General features: G+C 37.4%; 1 protein-coding gene across 8 annotated transcripts in view; it reads right to left on the bottom strand.

Annotated features, from left to right (window-relative positions):
• CACNB2 (calcium voltage-gated channel auxiliary subunit beta 2) overlaps window positions 1-20,190 on the bottom strand; it is a 174,800-nt gene that overhangs the window by 26,777 nt on the left and 127,833 nt on the right. For all 8 annotated transcript variants that reach the window (XM_060782361.2, XM_060782354.2, XM_060782362.2 and 5 more), the window contains 2 exons: window positions 4,032-4,154; window positions 1,165-1,301 (listed from right to left, as the gene is read on the bottom strand). In XM_060782361.2, the coding sequence (XP_060638344.1) occupies window positions 1,165-1,301; window positions 4,032-4,154 (260 nt within the window). The remainder of the gene's footprint in view (window positions 1-1,164; window positions 1,302-4,031; window positions 4,155-20,190) is intronic.

The raw sequence follows: 20,190 nt of genomic DNA, 5'->3' as shown, positions 1-20,190 counted from the left end.
GTAAAGTAAATATACATTTACTCTTCTTACTATCTTATATTTGCTTGCATAAATGTTTCTTTCCCATCAGTGGTTGTTAGATTTTATTCATGTGGAAAAATTCAAAATCAAAAGTGCCAGTTCAGACAATACTCTACTCTAGGAGTTTGAAGTGGGCGTTCTACTGTCTTTGTTCATTTGCCCAACAGATAGAGATTTTGTATTTAACTGAAACAGATATCTCCCCAGGTCCAAAAGCATGATACCACTCCTTTTCTATCACATTCATATTGCACGTTTAAGTAATACAAGTCAATTCTGGTGTGAGAGAATTAGCCATCTGCAAAGACGTTGCTCAGGGGTCACTGGATGTTGTTGAAGTTTTACCATCCTTGAGGGAGGCTTCTGTCATGTCCCTACATGGGGAGCTGGAGCTGACAGAGGGAACTCATCTGCGCTCTCCCCGGATTCGAACCTCCAACCTGTCAGTCCTCAGTCCTGCCGGCAAAAGGGTTTAGCCCACTGTGCCACCGGGGGCTCCCAGTAATACAACTAACAATAGTATACAATGAGCATTCAATGTCTGTTGGGGGTTTAAAAACCTCTGATATAAGCAGTCCCAAGATACAAACAAGATATTTTTTTTATTTATTGCATTTGTATACCACCTTTCTCAGCCAGAGGTGACTCGAGGCAGTTCAAGATAGGTTCTGTAGGTTTTTTCTTAAGTTGAATTTGTAGGTAAGTCAGACAGGTACATTTTTTAAAAACTCCAGCCAAATAAATATATCTTTTACGGTTCCATAGCATAGGAAAAGGTTAACACCCCTGCAACATTTCTTTTGCTGCCTGTGCCCCTCTTCAGAAGATTTCACATCAATTTTGGTCCCTATGATAATTGGAATTGAAAAATTTGGCTTGTTAAGGAAACAAGGATTGCTAAAAAAAAAAAAAAAAAAAAAAGCTTCAGTTGAGACACCTTTTCCCCCATGGTGACTCTTTCAGGAGTAAATTTCACTCCCCAGGGGTAGATTTCTGTCACTTCCTGTTGTCTCACCCCCGTTCTTAATTATGAGTTGTTTGTAAGTCAGATGTTTGTAACTCGGGTACTGCCTGTAGTTACTGCAAAGAATCAATCTTAAGAATATCAGGTTTGAATTTTAAAGGAACTTTTAAAAAAATTACCTGGAGTAAAATTTTCCTTGCTTAGCCTTTTGTTCATGCTGCAACCTCATATTTTCTAATTTGACCGGACTTGGAATGAATCCTATTTCACAGCCTTCTTTTACCAACCGTCCTATCCACCAGTCATTGTTAAATTTCTAGAGAAAAAAAGATATGCAAGTTTTTAACTGTAAGTCAATTTTCGCTACCTTTCTGTTTCATTTTTGGACATATGTTCCATATATTTTACAATGTAGTTTTAGATCAACTCAGAAGGCTCAATCTGATTTACTACAGTTAAGTGTACATCTGATAGCAACCATAAGTTAGATTTATTGCCTTATTGATAGAAGAAAAGTTATGGTGGGCGGGTTTCAGGCTTCTGTAATGATCTTTTAATATCTAAAGGTTAATGTATAGTGTAAAACACAGACACCTAAAATAAAAGGAAATCAATGTCAAGAGCAGTTGTGGGCAGGACAACAAAATCAAAAGATGTTTGACATTGCCTTTCTATGGGATGTAACATACAATACCTAGTATTCCTTGGCAGTAGACCATACTTTGAATAAGAATCAGTGGAAAAAATAATAATGCTCACAGAAGTGAAAGACAGCACACTAAATTACAGATTATTGACTCAACCATGGGAACTATAACATCAGGGCTATTGCTGATTGCAGTTCCCATTTGTATAGTTGCTATAAGTCAAAACTCCATATGGCACACAAATAACAATTGTTACATAACCGGGAGCCTGTAATCTTTGCCAATCTGTTACGAATTTCCCACAGATCGAGATTCTTTTTTGTCCCCATACCTGCTTTAAGAAAAAAATCCAACCACTGCAAAATTCTCAGAGAGAATTGTTTTTGAGCTTTTGAATTTGATTTGTACATAAAGCATCTTGATGAAAATCACTATTACAGGAGCCTGGAGCAGCTGTGGGTGGTTTGACATTTACAATATTTCAAAATCTACGCCTTTAGCTAACTGAATAATTGTATAGATGAAAGGAATGAGTAGGAGTGTTGATGAAGTTGATAGCTAAGTTTAGTAGACCAAAATCAAGGAAACTTTAGTATCCCTTTAAAGTCTGTTGTGTATACCTATTACTCTTATCTGCTGCAACAAAAAGTTGGTAGGTCACATACAAAAGACATAAGGAGTAGACCACAGAATTTAAGGATGACATATGCCATGGTAGTTCATCCCTGTTCAACAGAAAATTTAGAAAGACATGATACTTTTTCAGGCTTTTTTTTACAGAGGTAAAGGGAGCTAGGGATATTAGCTCCAGCTCCCCTCCCCTAGTCCTTTCCTGTGTTCCCAAGGAAGATCTAAAGGAGTTATAACTTTAGATGAACACAATTAGACATAAAAAAGAAATGGAATATTAAATAATATTTTAAATTTAAATAATAGTAAAGAAGAAGAACTACATGGGTAATTACATGGGTAACAAGATTTATGTGTACTTAATCTGGGTTAGATTGTGCATTCTATTTTCTAATCATTATTGTAGAAATTGATTGCATATGCCTGCTTAAACATTTCACTTTGTATAGGCATTTGCAAAAGTTGTACAGAAGTTATTTTTGACTCTCTGGCTTGATCATGTATTAGGGGGAAAAACCATTAAACATTTCAAAAATTAAAAGCTAACTTATTATGAAAAATCCTTTTCCATATAAGTAATTCGGCCAAAGCATCATAAGACACAGTGAAAATGAAATTTCTCCTTTACACACTCCAAACCCAAACGTTTCTCTTGCCATAAAGCTGGGACCCACAATACTGACACTATATTCTATGTGCTTACTTACTAGGGAACAACACTATACAGTACTCCAACTGGGCAAAAGTACTGCATTCTTTATTAAATCTCTAGATTACATTATTGTATTTTCAAACTGAATAATTGGCTTTATATTCATTTACATAACTCCCTGTCAAATTTATGCAAAATGCATTATATATAGCATTACTACTTCTAAGATTCTGGTATAAATAACTAACACTTTCTATCACATTTTTGTTTGTTTCATATTTGTTACACAGCAAACATTACTTTCAATATAAAGTAGCCAATTAATACTTCATTGAAAAATATATACATATGAAATGCAGATTCTGCAATTATATTATCCTTTTGATTATACATTTCATTAGTACTTTCCGTTTATTTAGCTTAACATTATACAAGTGATCCCACTGAATGCGTTATGGAAAAAACTGTGTATTGCATTCTTTGTTCAATATGTCTATGTTTGACTCTCTCACACATACATACACATACAGAAGGAATAAATGCTCATGCAAAGCTTCATTTTATTGCTAAGACATCAATCCATGGAGCATTAAATATCTGCTTTAAATTGTTATTATCCATATGAGTAAAAAAAACCACCCTCATTAATCTGAAAGAGTATCCAGATGTTTCAATGCATACCGTTCAGCTACTGAATCATTTCTTGCTGACATTAAATCTTATTTGCCTCTATCAAGGTGCACTTCAGCTGCACAGAAGCTCACTAGTCAGCTATAAGTTTTATAGATGTAATTGTTTCACATTTCGACAAGAACAATGTATTACATCTTTGCCCACTGAGGATGAAGACACTGCAGCATTTAAATGGGAGTTGGTAGTAATTTTTGAGAATCCCCAACATGAGCATCAGATATTATAAGCAAATGTGCACTCTCAGCTCCATTATTTTTTTTCAGAGTCATGAATATTTATGTCTCAACACTGCTAAATAATCTTTAAAGGAAAGGATGTAGACAGTTGTGTTTATGATTCACACTGTTGTTCATAAAGATTTGTTCAATTGCCTACAGGATACATAAAGCAATATGTTAGTCAATTGCTATATAAAAGGTCTTACTTCTTTAACATGCAGGAAATCCTTTGCTTCGAATGAAATGGCCATGCCTGGGACTGGTACGTCATCATCGTGGGCTGCACTGTAACTAACATTTGTTCGGACTGCAAATGCAACTGGTTTTGTCTGTACAGCAAAATAAGAGAAAGAAGGTTCATGTTTTCCCCACATATAAACAACATACTATTGACTATAGTTAAAACACTGACAATGTGAACTATTTTATTAAAGACAATCAAAAGTTGCAATAGGGTGGATGGCACTTTTCCAGATTTTTTTTAAAAAAAACAAACAAACTTGTAACACATTTGCTTATATTTGAAGTGATGGTTATATCCTGTCACTGATGACAGCAGGATGCAGAATGGTTCAAGGAGATATGCAATGTTGCAAAGATGATAAATGTGATGCACTGTTAAACATTTAAGAATAATTTCAACAATATAGGCCTTCTTTTTTCTGCACTCCAGCATAAGGATAAATATTTATTTATACACTATCAGTGTGCATGGATGTTTTGTTGTTGTTTTACATTAAACATTTTCAATTTATACAACAAAAAAGAAAAAAGGTGAAAACAGGAAAGAGAAAAAGGAGGTATGTGGTGTTATTAAACCAAGACAAATATTAAATAAGTCATAAAAGAATATGGAAGGGGTTAAAGGAAGGGAGGAAAGACAATTATCAATGTACAAAGTTTTCTTAAAGTCCTTATTACATTGCAAAGCACCATTTTTATTAAAGCATTATTTTCTTTTTTAATACATCTTTTTCTTTATATCCAGTACAGGGATTATATAAAATGCCAAAAAATTCTACTATTTATAGTAAAGGGAGGAGTGTTGTAAATAGATAGATAAATATTATGGTCCAGAGACCATAATAAAATATGCTACTTATTACACTGTAGCATACAAGTTATACAGGTAATGAGATTAAGAACATCCAGTGGATGAAATTTGCAAACAGTAAAAGCTGCTTAAAAACAGTGTTGTAATGTGTGCTTAGATTTTATACAGTTCAAAACATGGGCTTATTATTATTATTATTATTATTATTATTATTATTATTATTATGTTTATTATGTTTATTTATACCCCATTTTATATATCTCAAAGGAGATTCTAAGTGACTTACATTAAAAGTATTACCACACAATTTAAAATATACAAATAGACAAACATTAAAACAGGAGTAAATACAACAGTATTAAAAATTAACAATTAAAATCCATTAAAACATATTTAAAGTTAAAACCACAGCACTCCCTGACTTCATCTTAAAAACCTCCTTCTTTAAAAGTTTTTCTGAATAAAAAGGTTTTAACCTTCTGCCTGAAAGACAGCAGTGAGGGGCCATTCTGGCTTCCCTGGGAAGGAGGAAGTTTCAAAGTCAAGGGGCAGCCACTGAGGAGGCCCGTTCTCTCATTCCAACCAAGCAAGCTTGAGATGGAGGTGGGACCAAGAGAAGGTCCTCTCCTGAAAATCTCAGGGCCCAGGCAGGTTCGTACATGGGTATGCTGTCAGCCAAATAACCTGGACCTGAACTGTCCAGGGCTTTAAAAGTCATAACCAGCACTTTGAATTGTGCCTGGAAATAGACTGGCAGACAGTGGAGCTGCTGCAACAGGAGGGTTGCCCGCACCTTGTAGCCAGCCCCAGTTAACAACATGGTAGCAGCTCTTTGGACCAGCTGAAGTTTCAGAGCACTCTTTAGAGGCAGCTCCAAATAGAGAGCATTACAGTAATCTAGACGATATGTAACTAAGGCAAGTAACCACCATAGGCAGATCTGGCTTCTCTAGGAACGGGTGCAGTTGGTGCACAAGTTTTAATTGTGCAAAGGCCCTCCTGGCCATCACCAGTAACATGTATGTGTTAAACTATACTGGAGACTAAACAGAACCCCGAGGAACCCCTCAGGCCATTGTCCAGAAGTTCAAACTGAAGGACTCCGGCACCAACTTCTGGATACGGCCTTCCAGGAAGGACTGCAGCCACTGTAAAACAGTGCCTCCCAGTCCCATTCCAGAGGGACAACCCAGAAAAATACCAAGGTCAATAGTATCAAAAGCTGCTGAGAGATCCAGGAGAACCAACAGGGACACACTCCCCCTGTCTAGCTCTCTGTGTAAGTCATTCACCAAGGCAACCGAAGTTGTCTCTGTTCCATAGCCAGGCCTGAAACCAGATTGAAATGGATCCAGATAATCCATTTCATCCATAAATACCTGGAGTTGAGGGACCACCACACACTCCAAGACCTTGCTCAAAAAGAGGAGGTTGGACACTAGCCAATAGTTGTCCATTATGGAGGGGTTCAGGAATGGTTTTTAAAATATGGCTCTCACAACTGCCTCCTTAAGGCAAGTTGAAATTCTGCCTTGTTCCAAAGAGGCACTGACCACCACCTTCATCCACTTTGCCAGTCCCCCTCTGGCCTGTTTAATCAGCCAGGAAGGGCAAGGATCTGGAATGCATGACGTAGTTCTCACCTCTCCAAGGATCCTGTCCACATCCTCAGGCTGCACAGATTGAAAGGAATCCAGCAACACTGGACAAGCAGGAGCCAGAGTTACATCTTTTACAACTCAAATGTGATAAAGGTAATGAAATATATGGATATTCCCTCCATACTCACCTGTGTGGTTAGTATACCTGTGACCTACCCTCTATTCCAATGTAGAAGTCTAGAGCAGAGGTCCTCAATTTTTTTAAAGCAGAGGGCCAGTTCACAGTCCATCAGACTGTTGTGGGGACTGACTATAGTTTGAAAAAACATGAACAAAATCTGCTTTGACATACAAGCAAATGATGAAGGGAAGGCAGGAATAACTGTAAGCCTAAATCAGCTGCCCATCTCCCTTGTAGAAAGATTCCCAAAAAAATCTAATAGCCATAGGCTGCATCCTATGCTGTTTGAAGCATTATCACCACTGTTACTCATGCTTAGCTAGCCTGACAGGCAACAGACAGGCAACGGAAAGAGAGTCCTCCAGACAGCATTTGTTCATGGAAACTTTAAACATTGGAGAATGTTCAATCAAAGCTCATGGAATGAAAAATATAGTAATATTGTCAAAAATGCTATATACATTTGCTAATATTCTAATAGCTCTCTTACTATCTAATACTTCCTAAGTACATTCAATATTTCATATTAAAATGCTGATTTTTAAAAAAACTGAAAAAAGATTAGGTTTTCAAAGGAAACTATCTTCCTTTGTTGTTTGGAAACAGTGTTAGCCCCATACAAGAACAATTGTAGATGTGTTGTTTGCAGTTTTTCTTATAAATAATGTATATGAAGAAGCTAGAAAAATTACTCAATATGGCAAAAATATTCATGTTTTCCTAGGAAAGGAATTCAGAAACTCAAGTATTTTTGTTGTTAAAGATGATAAAAACTGAACTTCATAAGAAGATAAAGAAATAGTTGGAATCAGTGTGGTCGATGCAGCTCCAGCCAAAGGGGGACAAGGGGGTCAAGCTTCAAGACTGGGATGGCACATGAGCAAAGCAAAGAATCTGACTATGGTGTCTATGACAGTGATGATAGTAATCGTCAAGTAAGCAATTTACTTTTGGAAAGCATAGTCCGACAGCAATCTGGAGACCATGACAATTCAGAATAGTTGTGTGGAGGTCACTGATAACTCTGAAGTAAGTATCACACATGTCATAATAAGCAGATCTACAGTTTCGATAACTATGCCCAGAATGGCATGACTAAGGGTTGGGATTACAAGACCAACTAGGAGACAGAGTTAAGAAAGGTGAAAAAGAGGATTAACATGTGGATTTGGAGGTAGGCCTATCCAGCAAACTCTACTTGCTAGGAATAGAAAAAGCCTCATGAAGAAAAAGCCTTCATGAGGGAGAGTTTCAGGTTTACCCAAACTGAGGAATCCAAAGCAATCTGATCGGAATGTCCTCAATGAGAGAGGGGCTTCATGACAGAGATATAAGCCATATAGAGTGCCCTGTGCTCTGCAGCAATGTTGGATGTCTTAAGACAGTGGTTCTCAACCTGGGGTCCCCAGATGTTTTTGGCCTACATCTCCCAGAAATCCCAGCCAGTTTACCAGCTGTTAGGATTTCTGGGAGTTTAACATCAAAAACATCTGGGGACCCCAGGTTGAAAACCATTGTCTTAAGAGCTTCTCAGTCTTTGAAATCCTGAAACATTTCTCAAACAGTTTATTTAAATGACACGAGTCAGTGAAAAAGAAAAGAAAAAAGTGTACTATGAAAAATACATAATTCCTAATCGGTTTTAGGGTGATCCATCAATAAAATCTCTCTATCAACTCAAGAAAATGATCATCTCTGTCAATTCACCTTACATCCAAAGGTACAGACCAACTCTAATAAATAACAATGAGGCTTTCATTAAAAACATTGCTTTTTTGTTCTTAACCACATATAAGTAATACAAGTCACAACTAAAAATACAAATTAAACCATAGTGCAAGCACAATTCCATAACAGAATTAACATTTTTAAAAAATCTCTGAATTTTTACTGCAGCTAGCAAACAAGGAATCAGTAATTAATAAAACATGTTATTCACACTGCCTGCCAAATGTTTTGACATTCCTGTTTGTGGAAATGTAATTTCTAGTGGGAGTAAATTAGCTTTGTGGTTTCTCTTCAGCTTGCCTATGGTATAGCAATTGTTTGAATTAGGTTATTCTCAGTGGTACTGATAAGCATAAACCTGTTGATGAGCTCTAATGAGTAATTCATAAGCACTACAAAAATAAAAGAATGGGATATTTCAGTGCTTCATAGCTTCTAGATCAAAATGTAAAACCAAAGCAATACAATACAAGATGCACCGTGAACTTTGGTTCACTCATATTCAAAATCCATCCCAAGGAAACCTTGAAAGATCAAAAATGTAAGAGATACCAATAAACAACAATTATGGTACTACCTTTTGGGGGCAACGGAACAGGGTTCTTCTGCTATGCTGATTTTGCTACAGATATGGTTTCCCAGCTCTGACAGGTTTATACTGAGACTTATACTGAGGAGCCAGACTAAATGTGCCAAACAGATATCAGGCGGTAGTTGAGGGGACAATGATGAAGAATCACTCACAGATACCAGCAGTGGGACCATAGGGCTCATCTTCACTGGCGAAAAAAATATATATTTTGCACCTTATTTTTTGTCTTCATTGACCCCATTAATGCCACATGCATCACACACACATTGTGGTGAAATTACCATAACCCGCCACTAATTTCCCTATGGAAATCACCTTAGTGCATGAGAATGGTGGTCAACAATCTCTAATCCTTTGCATTATTTTTGGCCATGCAACTATGGCTGCTTCACTACCCCTTCCCATCTTGCATATACATATTAACTGTTAAGGGGGAAGTGCGCATAGAATCATAGAATTGGAAGAGACCCCATGGGCCATCCAGCCCAACGCCCTGCCAAGAAGCAGGAATATTGCATTCAAAGCACCCCTGACAGATGGCCATCCAGCCTCTGTTTAAAAGCTTCCAAAGGAGCCTCCACCACACTCCAGAGCAAAGAGTTCCACTGCTGAACGGCTCTCACAGTCAGGAAGTTCTTCCTAATGTTCAGATGGAATCTCCTTTCTTGTAGTTTGAAGCCATTGTTCCATGTCCTAGTCTCCAGGGCAGCAGAAAACAAGCTTACTCCCTCCTCCCTATGACTTCCTCTCACATATTTATACATGGCTATCGTGTCTCCTCTCAGCCTTGTCTTCTTCAGACTAAACATGCCCAGCTCTTTAAGCCTCTCCTCATAGGGCTTTTTCTCCAGACCCTTGATCATTTTAGTCGCCCTCCTCTGGACACGATATTCCAGGTGTTGTCTAACCAAGGCAGAATAGAGGGGTAGCATGACTTCTCTAGATCTAGACACTATACTCCTATTGATGCAGGCCAAAATCCCATTGGCTTTTTTTGCTGCTGCATCATGTTGTTGGCTCTTGTTTAACTTGTTGCCCACGAGGACCCCAAGATCTTTTTCATACGTACTGCTCTCAAGCCACGTGTCGCCCATTCTGTATCTTTGCATTTAATTTTTTTTTCTGCCTAAGTGGAGTATCTTGCATTTGTCACTTTTTAACTTCATTTTGTTAGTTTTGGCTCATCTCTCTAAACTGTTAAGATCATTTTGAATTCTGCTCCTGTCCTCTGGAGTATTGGCTATCCCTCCCAATTTGGTGTTGTCTGCAAACTTGATGATAATGCCTTCTAACCTTCGACTAAGTCATTAATAAAGATGTTGAACAGGACCGGTCCCAGAATGGAACCCTGCAGCACTCCACTCGTCACTTCTTTCCAGGATGAAGAGGAAGCATTGGTGAGCACCCTCTGGGTTCGTCCATGTAACCAATTACTGATATGCAGGTGTCTATATACACACCTTCTTAAACTCCAAAAGATCTACTATGCCAGCAAATGTAAAAAAAATTGCACCAGTGGAAAAAATAGTTCATGTCAAGAATAATCAGATTAGCACCTGGTCCAGGTCACCTCTCAACAACCTGTTCTGCCCACTATTAACATCATCCACACACAAGTGCGTGCACTGGAACATATCTTAACAGGGCTTAGTTAAAAGAATGGATGAACACTGCTGTACCAAGTTATGTCTCTCTGGACACTGGAATTTAGCAGGGATCTTTTAACTACTATTCTCACAATAATGATCCTGAGGTAGATGGGACCAAGACAGAGTGAAATGGAATGGACCTAGTACTGGAGGTCAGAGAGCCCATTCATAAAGAAGCGGCTTCAGCCTGGAATCACATTTTTTGCATGTCTCAGATGGAAATGCTTTGCAGTGGACATAAGACCCACATTATTGTCTTTGCTGAGACAAGCAGGCAGTAACAATGCCCATTCCATTTAGGAATCTTAGCACCACACCAGGTGCATGTTTTAAAATAACTGGAGGAAGCCATCACAAAGCACTAGAAGTCACTAAGCCAAAATGTGGTACAGAAGAAGAGTTCCAGCAATACTGTGCCTGATAAAAAGACAAATAAATGGATCAAAGAGCAAATCAACTTTAAAGTATCTCTGGAGGTAAGATGATTAAACTGAGATTGTTGTATTCTGGACATATCATATGAAGACATAACAGTGAGACCATATTATAGATGCGGTGGTTCAATCAAGGAAACCATGGCACTGAATCTGAAGACCTGAGCAGAGTTGTAGAAGATTGGATGACTTGGAAGTCCCTCATTCATAGTTTTGCTAAAAGACCACTTGACAGCAGTTAACAACAAATTAATGAACATACATTGTTTCTCCAGTTTTTCCTTACATGTTTCAATCAGAATGATAAACACACTTCAGAGCTACTAAAAAAATAGTGGTCAGGAATGTATTGAAAGAAAACTTTAAAAATTAGAATCCCTATTACCTCTGTTCTACTGTCCAAATTCAAATCTCTTATTTATCCAGAAATCAATGTTATATTATAGTCAACACTACCAAATAATTTGATTGCTCTCAACAGAGATGACTGGACTCCAACCCCTATCAGCCCTAGTTGGCACAGCCAATGGTAAAAGATATGGGGAGCTGGAGTCCAATAATATCAAGAGTGTGACAAGTTGCCCACTCCTGCTTTGAACCACTGATTCCTAAACTTTGAGCTCCAACCCCAAAGCTCAATGTTAGAGTCCTGAAAAGTATTTCTGAACATCACATAGTGGCTGTTTTACACCAAATCTGTTGTGCAGTGTTTACAGTGGACTCTGAAGAAGATTCTTCAGCTATACACCATAAAAAGGAAAATCAGCCCGTTCAGCGGGTCTTGCAAATGCTGATCTGTTATCAGTAGATGCTGATTTGTTATCAATGGTGCTTTTTTGTCATTGCCTTGGGACCATAAAATAAACTATTTTGATGATGATGATGATGATGATGATGATGATGAGTAAATGCTTGATTTTATACCTATTTTATATACCTATATGCCTGGGGTCACCTAAAACATTCTCAGGCCAAAATGAGTCCTGAGCAGAAAAGGTATAAGAAGCACTGTTTTAGACAATGTAAATTACCATAAGCTATTCTGTTACCACTAATAAAATGCACTTGGATAAAGTGGGGATTGGGTGAACACGTCCCTTCTGATCAAAACGTAAAAACACTTTTTTGTATGCAAACAATTTGCCTATTTCTAGTGAATTTCAATTCAGTTTCTTTCCAATAAGTATTTATCAAACTGAAACACTATCCTAAAGAGAGATGGATTCAGAAAACTGCGGTTTTGGAAACTTAATTCTCATTTCAGATGGGAATGAGTCCGTAATACACTGTAATATGATACATTTAGATGTGAGATTTATAGGCTTAAATATTTTCTAGCAATAAACACTAACTGTACCCTTCATCTAATTCAAGGGGAGGTTTCTAAATACAGTTGCAAAGGAAGAATAAGCTTTTCGGCAATCTTCAATTAGAGACAAAAAACAACTCAGACTTCAGGGAGGGGGTACATTCAAACATTTCCCTCTTGTGCTGTAAGACTCAATGTTGGATCATTACTATATGTAACCATATATTTACCATGCTAAAGCTCTAATATGCTAGCATTTCTCTTATGGCATATATTGTATGGTGTGTTCAAAAGTTTTCCCCAATTATAGTACACTCACTGAAATTAATAACGTTAACTTTAAATGTTTTAATGTATTTTAATTATGATTTTAATTTTAATTTTAATATTTATTTTAATTATATATTGTTGTGAAGGCATTGAATTATTGCCTACCTGTAAGCCGCCTTGAGTTCCCTTCAGGATAGAGAAAGGCGGGATATAAACTTAGCAAATTAAAAAAAATACTCTAATGGAAACATGTTTAACTTAGCTTAGCCACTCAGAAAGGAGAAACAATCATTTAAATCATTTAAATCATTTAAATTTAAATTTAAATTTAAATTTCAGGCAAAAATTGGTATGATAAGAAACAAAGATGGCAGGGACCTAACAGAAGCTGAAGAGATCAAGAGAAGGTGGCGAGATTATACAGAAGATCTGTATAGGAAGGATAACAATATCGAGGATAGCTTTGACGATGTGGTGAATGAATTAGAACCAGACATCCTGAGGAGTGAGGTTGAATGGGCCTTAAGAAGCATTGCTAACAACAAGGCAGCAGGAGACGACGGGATCCCAGCTGAACTGTTTAAAATCTTAAAAGATGATGCTGTCAAGGTGATGCATGCCATATGCCAGCAAATATGGAAAACACAAGAATGGCCATCAGACTGGAAAAAATCAACTTACATCCCCATACCAAAAAAGGGAAATGCGAAAGACTGCTCCAACTTCCGTACAGTGGCCCTTATTTCTCATGCCAGTAAGGTAATGCTCAAGATCCTGCAAGGAAGACTCCAGCAATACATGGAGCGAGAGTTGCCAGATGTTCAAGCTGGGTTTAGAAAAGGCAGAGGAACGAGAGACCAGATTGCCAATATCCGCTGGATAATGGAGAAAGGCAGGGAGTTTCAGAAAAACATCTACTTCTGCTTCATGGACTATTCTAAAGCCTTTGACTGTGTGGATCATAATAAATTGTGGCAAGTTCTTGGTGGGATGGGCATCCCAAGCCACCTTGTCTCTCTCCTGAGGAATCTGTACAAGGACCAAGAAGCAACAGTCAGAACTGACCACGGAACAACAGACTGGTTCAAGATTGGGAAAGGCGTACGGCAAGGCTGCATCCTCTCACCCAACCTTTTTAACTTGTATGCAGAACACATCATGCGATGTGCGGGGCTTGAGGAATGCAAAGCTGGGGTGAAAATTGCTGGAAGAAACATTAACAACCTCAGATATGCAGATGACACCACTCTGATGGCCGAAAGCGAGGAGGAGCTGAGGAGCCTTCTAATCAAGGTGAAAGAAGAAAGCGCAAAAGCCGGGTTGCAGCTGAACGTCAAAAAAACCAAGATTATGGCAACAAGAATGATTGACAACTGGAAAATAGAGGGAGAAAATGTGGAGGCCGTGACAGACTTTGTATTTCTAGGTGCAAAGATTACTGCAGATGCAGACTGTGGCCAGGAAATCAGAAGACGCTTACTTCTTGGGAGGAGAGCAATGTCCAGTCTCGATAAAATAGTGAAGAGTAGAGACATCAGACTGGCAACAAAGATCCGCCTAGTCAAAGCCATGGTATTCCCTGTAGTAACCTACGGATGTGAGAGCTGGACCATAGGGAAGGCTGAGCGAAGGAAGATCGATGCTTTTGAGCTGTGGTGCTGGAGGAAAGTGCTGAGAGTGCCTTGGACTGCGAGAAGATCCAACCAGTCCATCCTCCAGGAAATAAAGCCCGACTGCTCACTGGAAGGAAGGATACTAGAGACAAAGTTGAAGTACTTTGGCCACATCATGAGGAGACAGCAAAGCCTAGAGAAGACAATTATGCTGGGGAAAGTGGAAGGCAAAAGGAAGAGGGGCCGACCTAGGGCAAGATGGATGGATGACATCCTTGAAGTGACTGGACTGACCTTGAAGCAGCTGGGGGTGGTGACGGCCGACAGGGAGCTCTGGCGTGGGCTGGTCCACGAGGTCACGAAGAGTCGGAGACGACTGAACGAATGAACAACTGCTTAGTTGGGGAAAGCATGACAAAAAAAAACCTGTACCAGCGAGCGCAATATTCCTTCCACCAACTATAGAGCAAATAGCTCTCTAAACTGTAGAGTATTGCTTTTATTGTAGATTTTTAATTTTCTATTTGTAAAAAACTAAATACATCACACATACAGAATGTGTGCTTCCTCGAACAAGCTGAATCACATGCAATATGTATGCATTTAACTGACCTCAGTTTTAACTAACATTTATCATCATTGCACCTGCAAACATATCACAGATTGCAATATCAGAATTATAAGGAGGAACAGACAACTAACTGCTGCAGCAATTTGCCTTTTCCTGAGCCTACTGGAAAGAACTAAACTCTGAACCCCCTAGTCCCATCACTCTGCTAAGTTAACTGAGCACAAAGTATTTTTTCCACTTTAAACTCAGTTTGCTTCAACTAAAGAAAGTCAAGGACAAAGAAGGAAAGTAGAAAGGTAAGAAAAATGGGACATTTAAAATCAGATTAAAATTGGAACACAGAATTAACTGGAACTGTCCCTGTCAAACACCATTTCTGAGACTCTGGGTGATTCTGAACGGGTCCTATAACATAACGTTTGCCCCATTTTGTCAGTAATCTGTTGGAATCTGTCTGCAAAACATCACAGAAACAGCAGCACTGCACACTGGATTCTAATCGTGTTTTTTATTGACTGTTATTTAATAAGTTCTAATGCCCTGTTTTTACATGTGATTGGAAAATCAGTATGCTTTATGTCAGCTAAAATCACATGGGAATGGTAATTTGATACTTCCAGATTATGTCACTGCACAATATTAGCGAAAAATAAATTTTAAAAAGTGACGTAGGGAGACATTTAAACTGTTTGGGAGGAGCCAGCCTTTCATGGTGTGATGAGTCAAAGTGCAGTATTTTCAAATCGTAATAATTGGGCGTGATGGGGAAGAGTATGCATCCCATCTAAATACAATATGCATCCAATCCTTAAAAAATGTGGGATACATACTGATATAAACAAAGTATATCCCAATGTGATATGGTCTTAGGAAAGTTAGATGGCATGCAGTGACACTTTCAGCAACAAGCAAGGTATGACAAATATCCTTCTAAAGAAGAGAAATGATTAAAATTTATATTATATTTTACCATATGCAGGTATAATTTTTAAAGAATGAATTCAACCTTTCCAGTGTATTCAACTGTTATACTGCTTAAAGTGTATAATTTATCAAACAAATACTACATAAACACTTCATAGTACAGTGGACCCTTAGTATCCACAGGGGATTGGTTCCAGGAAACACTCCCCCCACCCCAATATTAAAATGTGAATGTTCAAGTCCCTATTAAAAATGGGATAAGGCAGAGGCAAGCAGAGGGGGTGCCACTAGGCTGCTTTCCTCTGTTTCTCCAGTTCTTTAATAACCTCTTACTGGTGATGTTGCTAAAAAAAGGAGAAAGGGGGCTGGAAATTTGAAAAGCCGTAAAAATATGGTTCACTGTCAACTTTGTTAACTGAGGTATGACTCTATTATTAAAATAATGCACTTGGTTTAACACGATTCCATGTCAGTTCAACAAAGACACAGAAACCCTCTGAGAAAAGTAATAATAAGAAGAAAGAAAGCAGTTTCCTTTTCCTTATTTGATGGCTATTAGGGGGGAAAGTGTTGGAGGTTTCTTTCTCCTCATATAAATATGTGAAATGAAGGGCTGGAGAGCTGAGAACTTGATCAACCCTATATTAGAGGCCTGATGTGACCTTACCTTTCCCTTCAGGGGACTCTCTTTTTTGCAGAGAGAAAAATAACAATTACTTTCTCTCTTACCTATTTAATTACTTTGCATGCCTTATTCTCTATTTTACCATAATGGGAATCTTATTTCATTATGAAGAGCAATCTTTGTCCCTTTTAGCTCTTCCTGTCATTCTACATAGCCAGCACTTTGCTCACTCTATCCTCCCATTTTGCTTCAGGATCAGCTTTTAATTTATTGTACTATCCCCTCCCCCCACTTTCCTTTCTATCCATGTGTGGTTCTGAGATTATGATCAGTCTCCTGCCATATGCATATGCGTGTGTGACTTAGGAAACTGAAATCTCAAGGGACTGTAAATTTGATCTCAGCAGTGGTGCTGGTTGGGAGGGGGAGCGCTAAAGCTCGTCCTTGTGTGTTGTTTTTGCAAATAAACAGTCCATTTTGTTTTTAAAGGAAAAGGGGAAATAAATCACCCTGCATGCAATGTAAAACCTGACCAAATGATCAGCTATCAAATTCTCAGATATTTAGAGAAATAACTTGGACTGGAGCCACACTAATGAGACAAGTGTATTAATATAATATACACAGAAATGCACTTCAGGTTAGCAGCACTCAATGAAATCAATAGGTCTTGATGTAAAAAAATCAGTGAAACTTTGAAGATTACTAGACCACATGTATCAAACACAAGGCCCACAAGCCGAATCCAGCCTGGACTGTCATTTTATGTTGCTCGTGATGCGTTCAATACCAGGGCAACATATGTTTATACTCAAGTATAAGCTGACCTGAATATAAGCCGAGGCACCTAATTTCACCACAAAAAAGGGAAAACGTATTAAGTATAAGCTGAGGGTGGGAAATGCAGTAGCTAATGGTAAATTTCAAAATAAAAACAGATACTAATAAAATTCCATTAATTGAGGCATTATTGCATAATAAATGTAATAACAATAATAAATAGAGAACAATAATAAATGCCATAATAAATGATATAAAATATAAATATAAGTAATATAATAAATAATATAAATAAATATAAATATAATAATAATAATAATAATAATAATAATAAATAGAGTAAAATAATAAATGTAATCAAAATAACAATAGAGTAAAATAATGTAAATGTAATAATAATAATAATAATAATAATAATAATAATAAATAGAGTAACATAATAAATTTTAAAAAATAACACCAGAGTAAAATAATAAATCACTTTGACTCAAGTACAAGCCGAGGGGGCCCCTTTTCAGCCTAAAAAAAGGGTTGAAAAACACGGCTTATACTTGAATATAGACGGTAGCTACATTTATACAGTCTTACAACTCTTTGAAGGCAATTATAAGTTTGATGTGGCCCTCAGTGAAAGTAAGTTTGACACCCCTGTATGGAACTATAATCCACTAAGCCCTTGTTACAATACCGCTCAGGTACCATATAAGAGTCATCATTTTACTGCGACACACTCTAGATTGTTTATCCCTTATCTAAAATACTTGGGTCCAAAAATGTTTTGGTTTTTTTTCCTCTAGATATTGGAATACCTTATATATGCACATAACAAGATAGGTTGATAATGGGTCCCAAGTCTAAATAAGAATTTCATTTATGTTTCATAGCACGAAGGTAATTTTATACAATATTGTTTACATAATCTTTTGCATGAATCAAACTATCAGAAAGCAAAGGCGTCACTATCTTCGTCAACCATGTGGACAATTTTGGATGCTAAACTATTTGGATTTTGGAAACTTTGGTAAAGCGCTGCTCAATCTATGTATAATAGTATGTAACAGTCACATTGTTTGCTGGTGGTGTTTAGAAAATCAACTGTAATATTAACAATTTTTCCTGAGTGTCTACCTATAAATAACTATAAATTTTAAATTTACTTAAGAATAAACCTATGACAACATGTTAATAAAAGTCAGACTTTAATGTGTTATATTACTTTTTGGGAAATTTTTCCAGGAGAGAGAGAGAGCTGAAATACAAACAATTAAACACAATAATATTGGATAAGAGAAATAATATTGTCATTCTGCACATGCTTCTCACTGATGGGTTAGTGGATGACTAACACTTGAATTAAGAAATGTGATAATTAATTTGTAGTTTTGCACAAGTATATTGTGCACAGATTTTGTAGTCAGGTAATAAGAGGTCCAATTATAATAATTTTAAAGCTTCTAAAATGAATAGACACCTGATCTCTCTTTTAAGTGCCAATTCACAATTTACAATACTAGAATCATTAAAACACTTCGTATGATTGCCTTCCTAATTTGCTATTCTAAGTATCATTGCAAGCAATTATATACTGATATGGGCATTTCTATCTCAGCAGGCTTTGGTATTTTCTACTACTAATTGTAATTGTAAGATTTTAATTTTAAAGCCATACTTTTAAAGTTTAACCATAGTGTCCTTGTCTATAACATTCTATGATTGAAAGTGCTCTGCCAGTAAAATGAATAACTAGGGATCACGAACAGCGATTACCACATATTGCATAATTAAGCTGAGAGGTTCAGTCAAATAACATATCTTTCTATGGTGAAAGCTTACAAGCTCAGGAATAATACACATGTTTTGCATGAAACACATGTTTGGCTACTGCCTCAGCATCTCCAAGTAGGACTGGCAAAATTCTTTCTGAAACTGTTAGTTACTAGTCTTGTGCATTTGTATGGAATCACTATCCATTTTGTTTTGTTTCATTCGTTTGGCCCAGTTTTCATTTGCTGCTTCCAAAAATGGGGCACCTATCCAAATGGGTGTTTCATTCTGTATCCGAATTCTTTTAGAACATTAGTGGCAATAGGAGGGCTTTCTAGGCTCCCTCTCCTCTCAGTATTAGGGCTAGGGAGGTGAAAATCATCACACAAAGAGGACATATCAACCACTTTTAGCCCACCAGCTTTTAAAACATTTGGGTCTTCCCCCAATTTTTAGGGATTTTTTTGTTTTTATAACTAAAATCCCCTTTAAAACATTTCTTTTTTCCCAGACTCCCTTTAAGGGAGACACGGGACCCCTTTCGCACACCAATCCAGACAAAGTCTGCAGTTATATTGTAGCAAAAGAGAGGTGATGCACAAAGGATATGGAAACAAGGAAAAGGAAAAGTTGAAGGAGAAAGAAAATGTAGTTTTCCTAAGGGCCAGTTGTAGAGAGAGACTGAAGGTTTGATAGAGAGATAGTGGTTTTCTAAAGTGAGACGGTATTATTCAACAGAAGCCCAAAAATATATTTATTCTATAACAATATTTATTCTATTCTATTTGTTTTATAAAAGCATTACAGAGCCCAAAAGAGAGTGGGGACCCAACCCAGAAGCAATACAGAGATTGAGAAGGAGAAATAAAGTGTAGTTTTTCCCAGGGCCAGTTGTAGATAGAGACTGTAGATTTTCTAAACTGAGAAGGTATTAAACAGAAGCCCAAAAATTTCTTTCCTCTGAAAAATATGTTGTTGGTTTTTTTTTAAAAAAAAAAAACACACACAATACTACCCAGCGGGATGAAAAGGGGGGGGGGGCATTAAATAAAGAATAAAAAATAAAGTAAAGATTTAAAGGTTTTAAAATATTAAAGTACAGCCAATAGAAAAAAGCAGCTCGCTAACTACAAGAGATCCTCTTCTCCGCCCACCCCCTCAAGGCCCAATGTATGTTCCGCAGCACCAAAACCCGCCCCACCCCTTCAAAACTCCTAGTCCCTTTAAAGAAAAGGATTTAAAAGATGCCAAGTGGCCAAGCTATGACAAA

This window comes from Anolis sagrei, chromosome 6 (assembly GCF_037176765.1).
Source record: "Anolis sagrei isolate rAnoSag1 chromosome 6, rAnoSag1.mat, whole genome shotgun sequence".
NCBI lineage: Eukaryota > Metazoa > Chordata > Lepidosauria > Squamata > Dactyloidae > Anolis > Anolis sagrei.
Note: the sequence above shows the minus strand (reverse complement) of the source record. Positions and strands in the feature narration are given on the sequence as shown.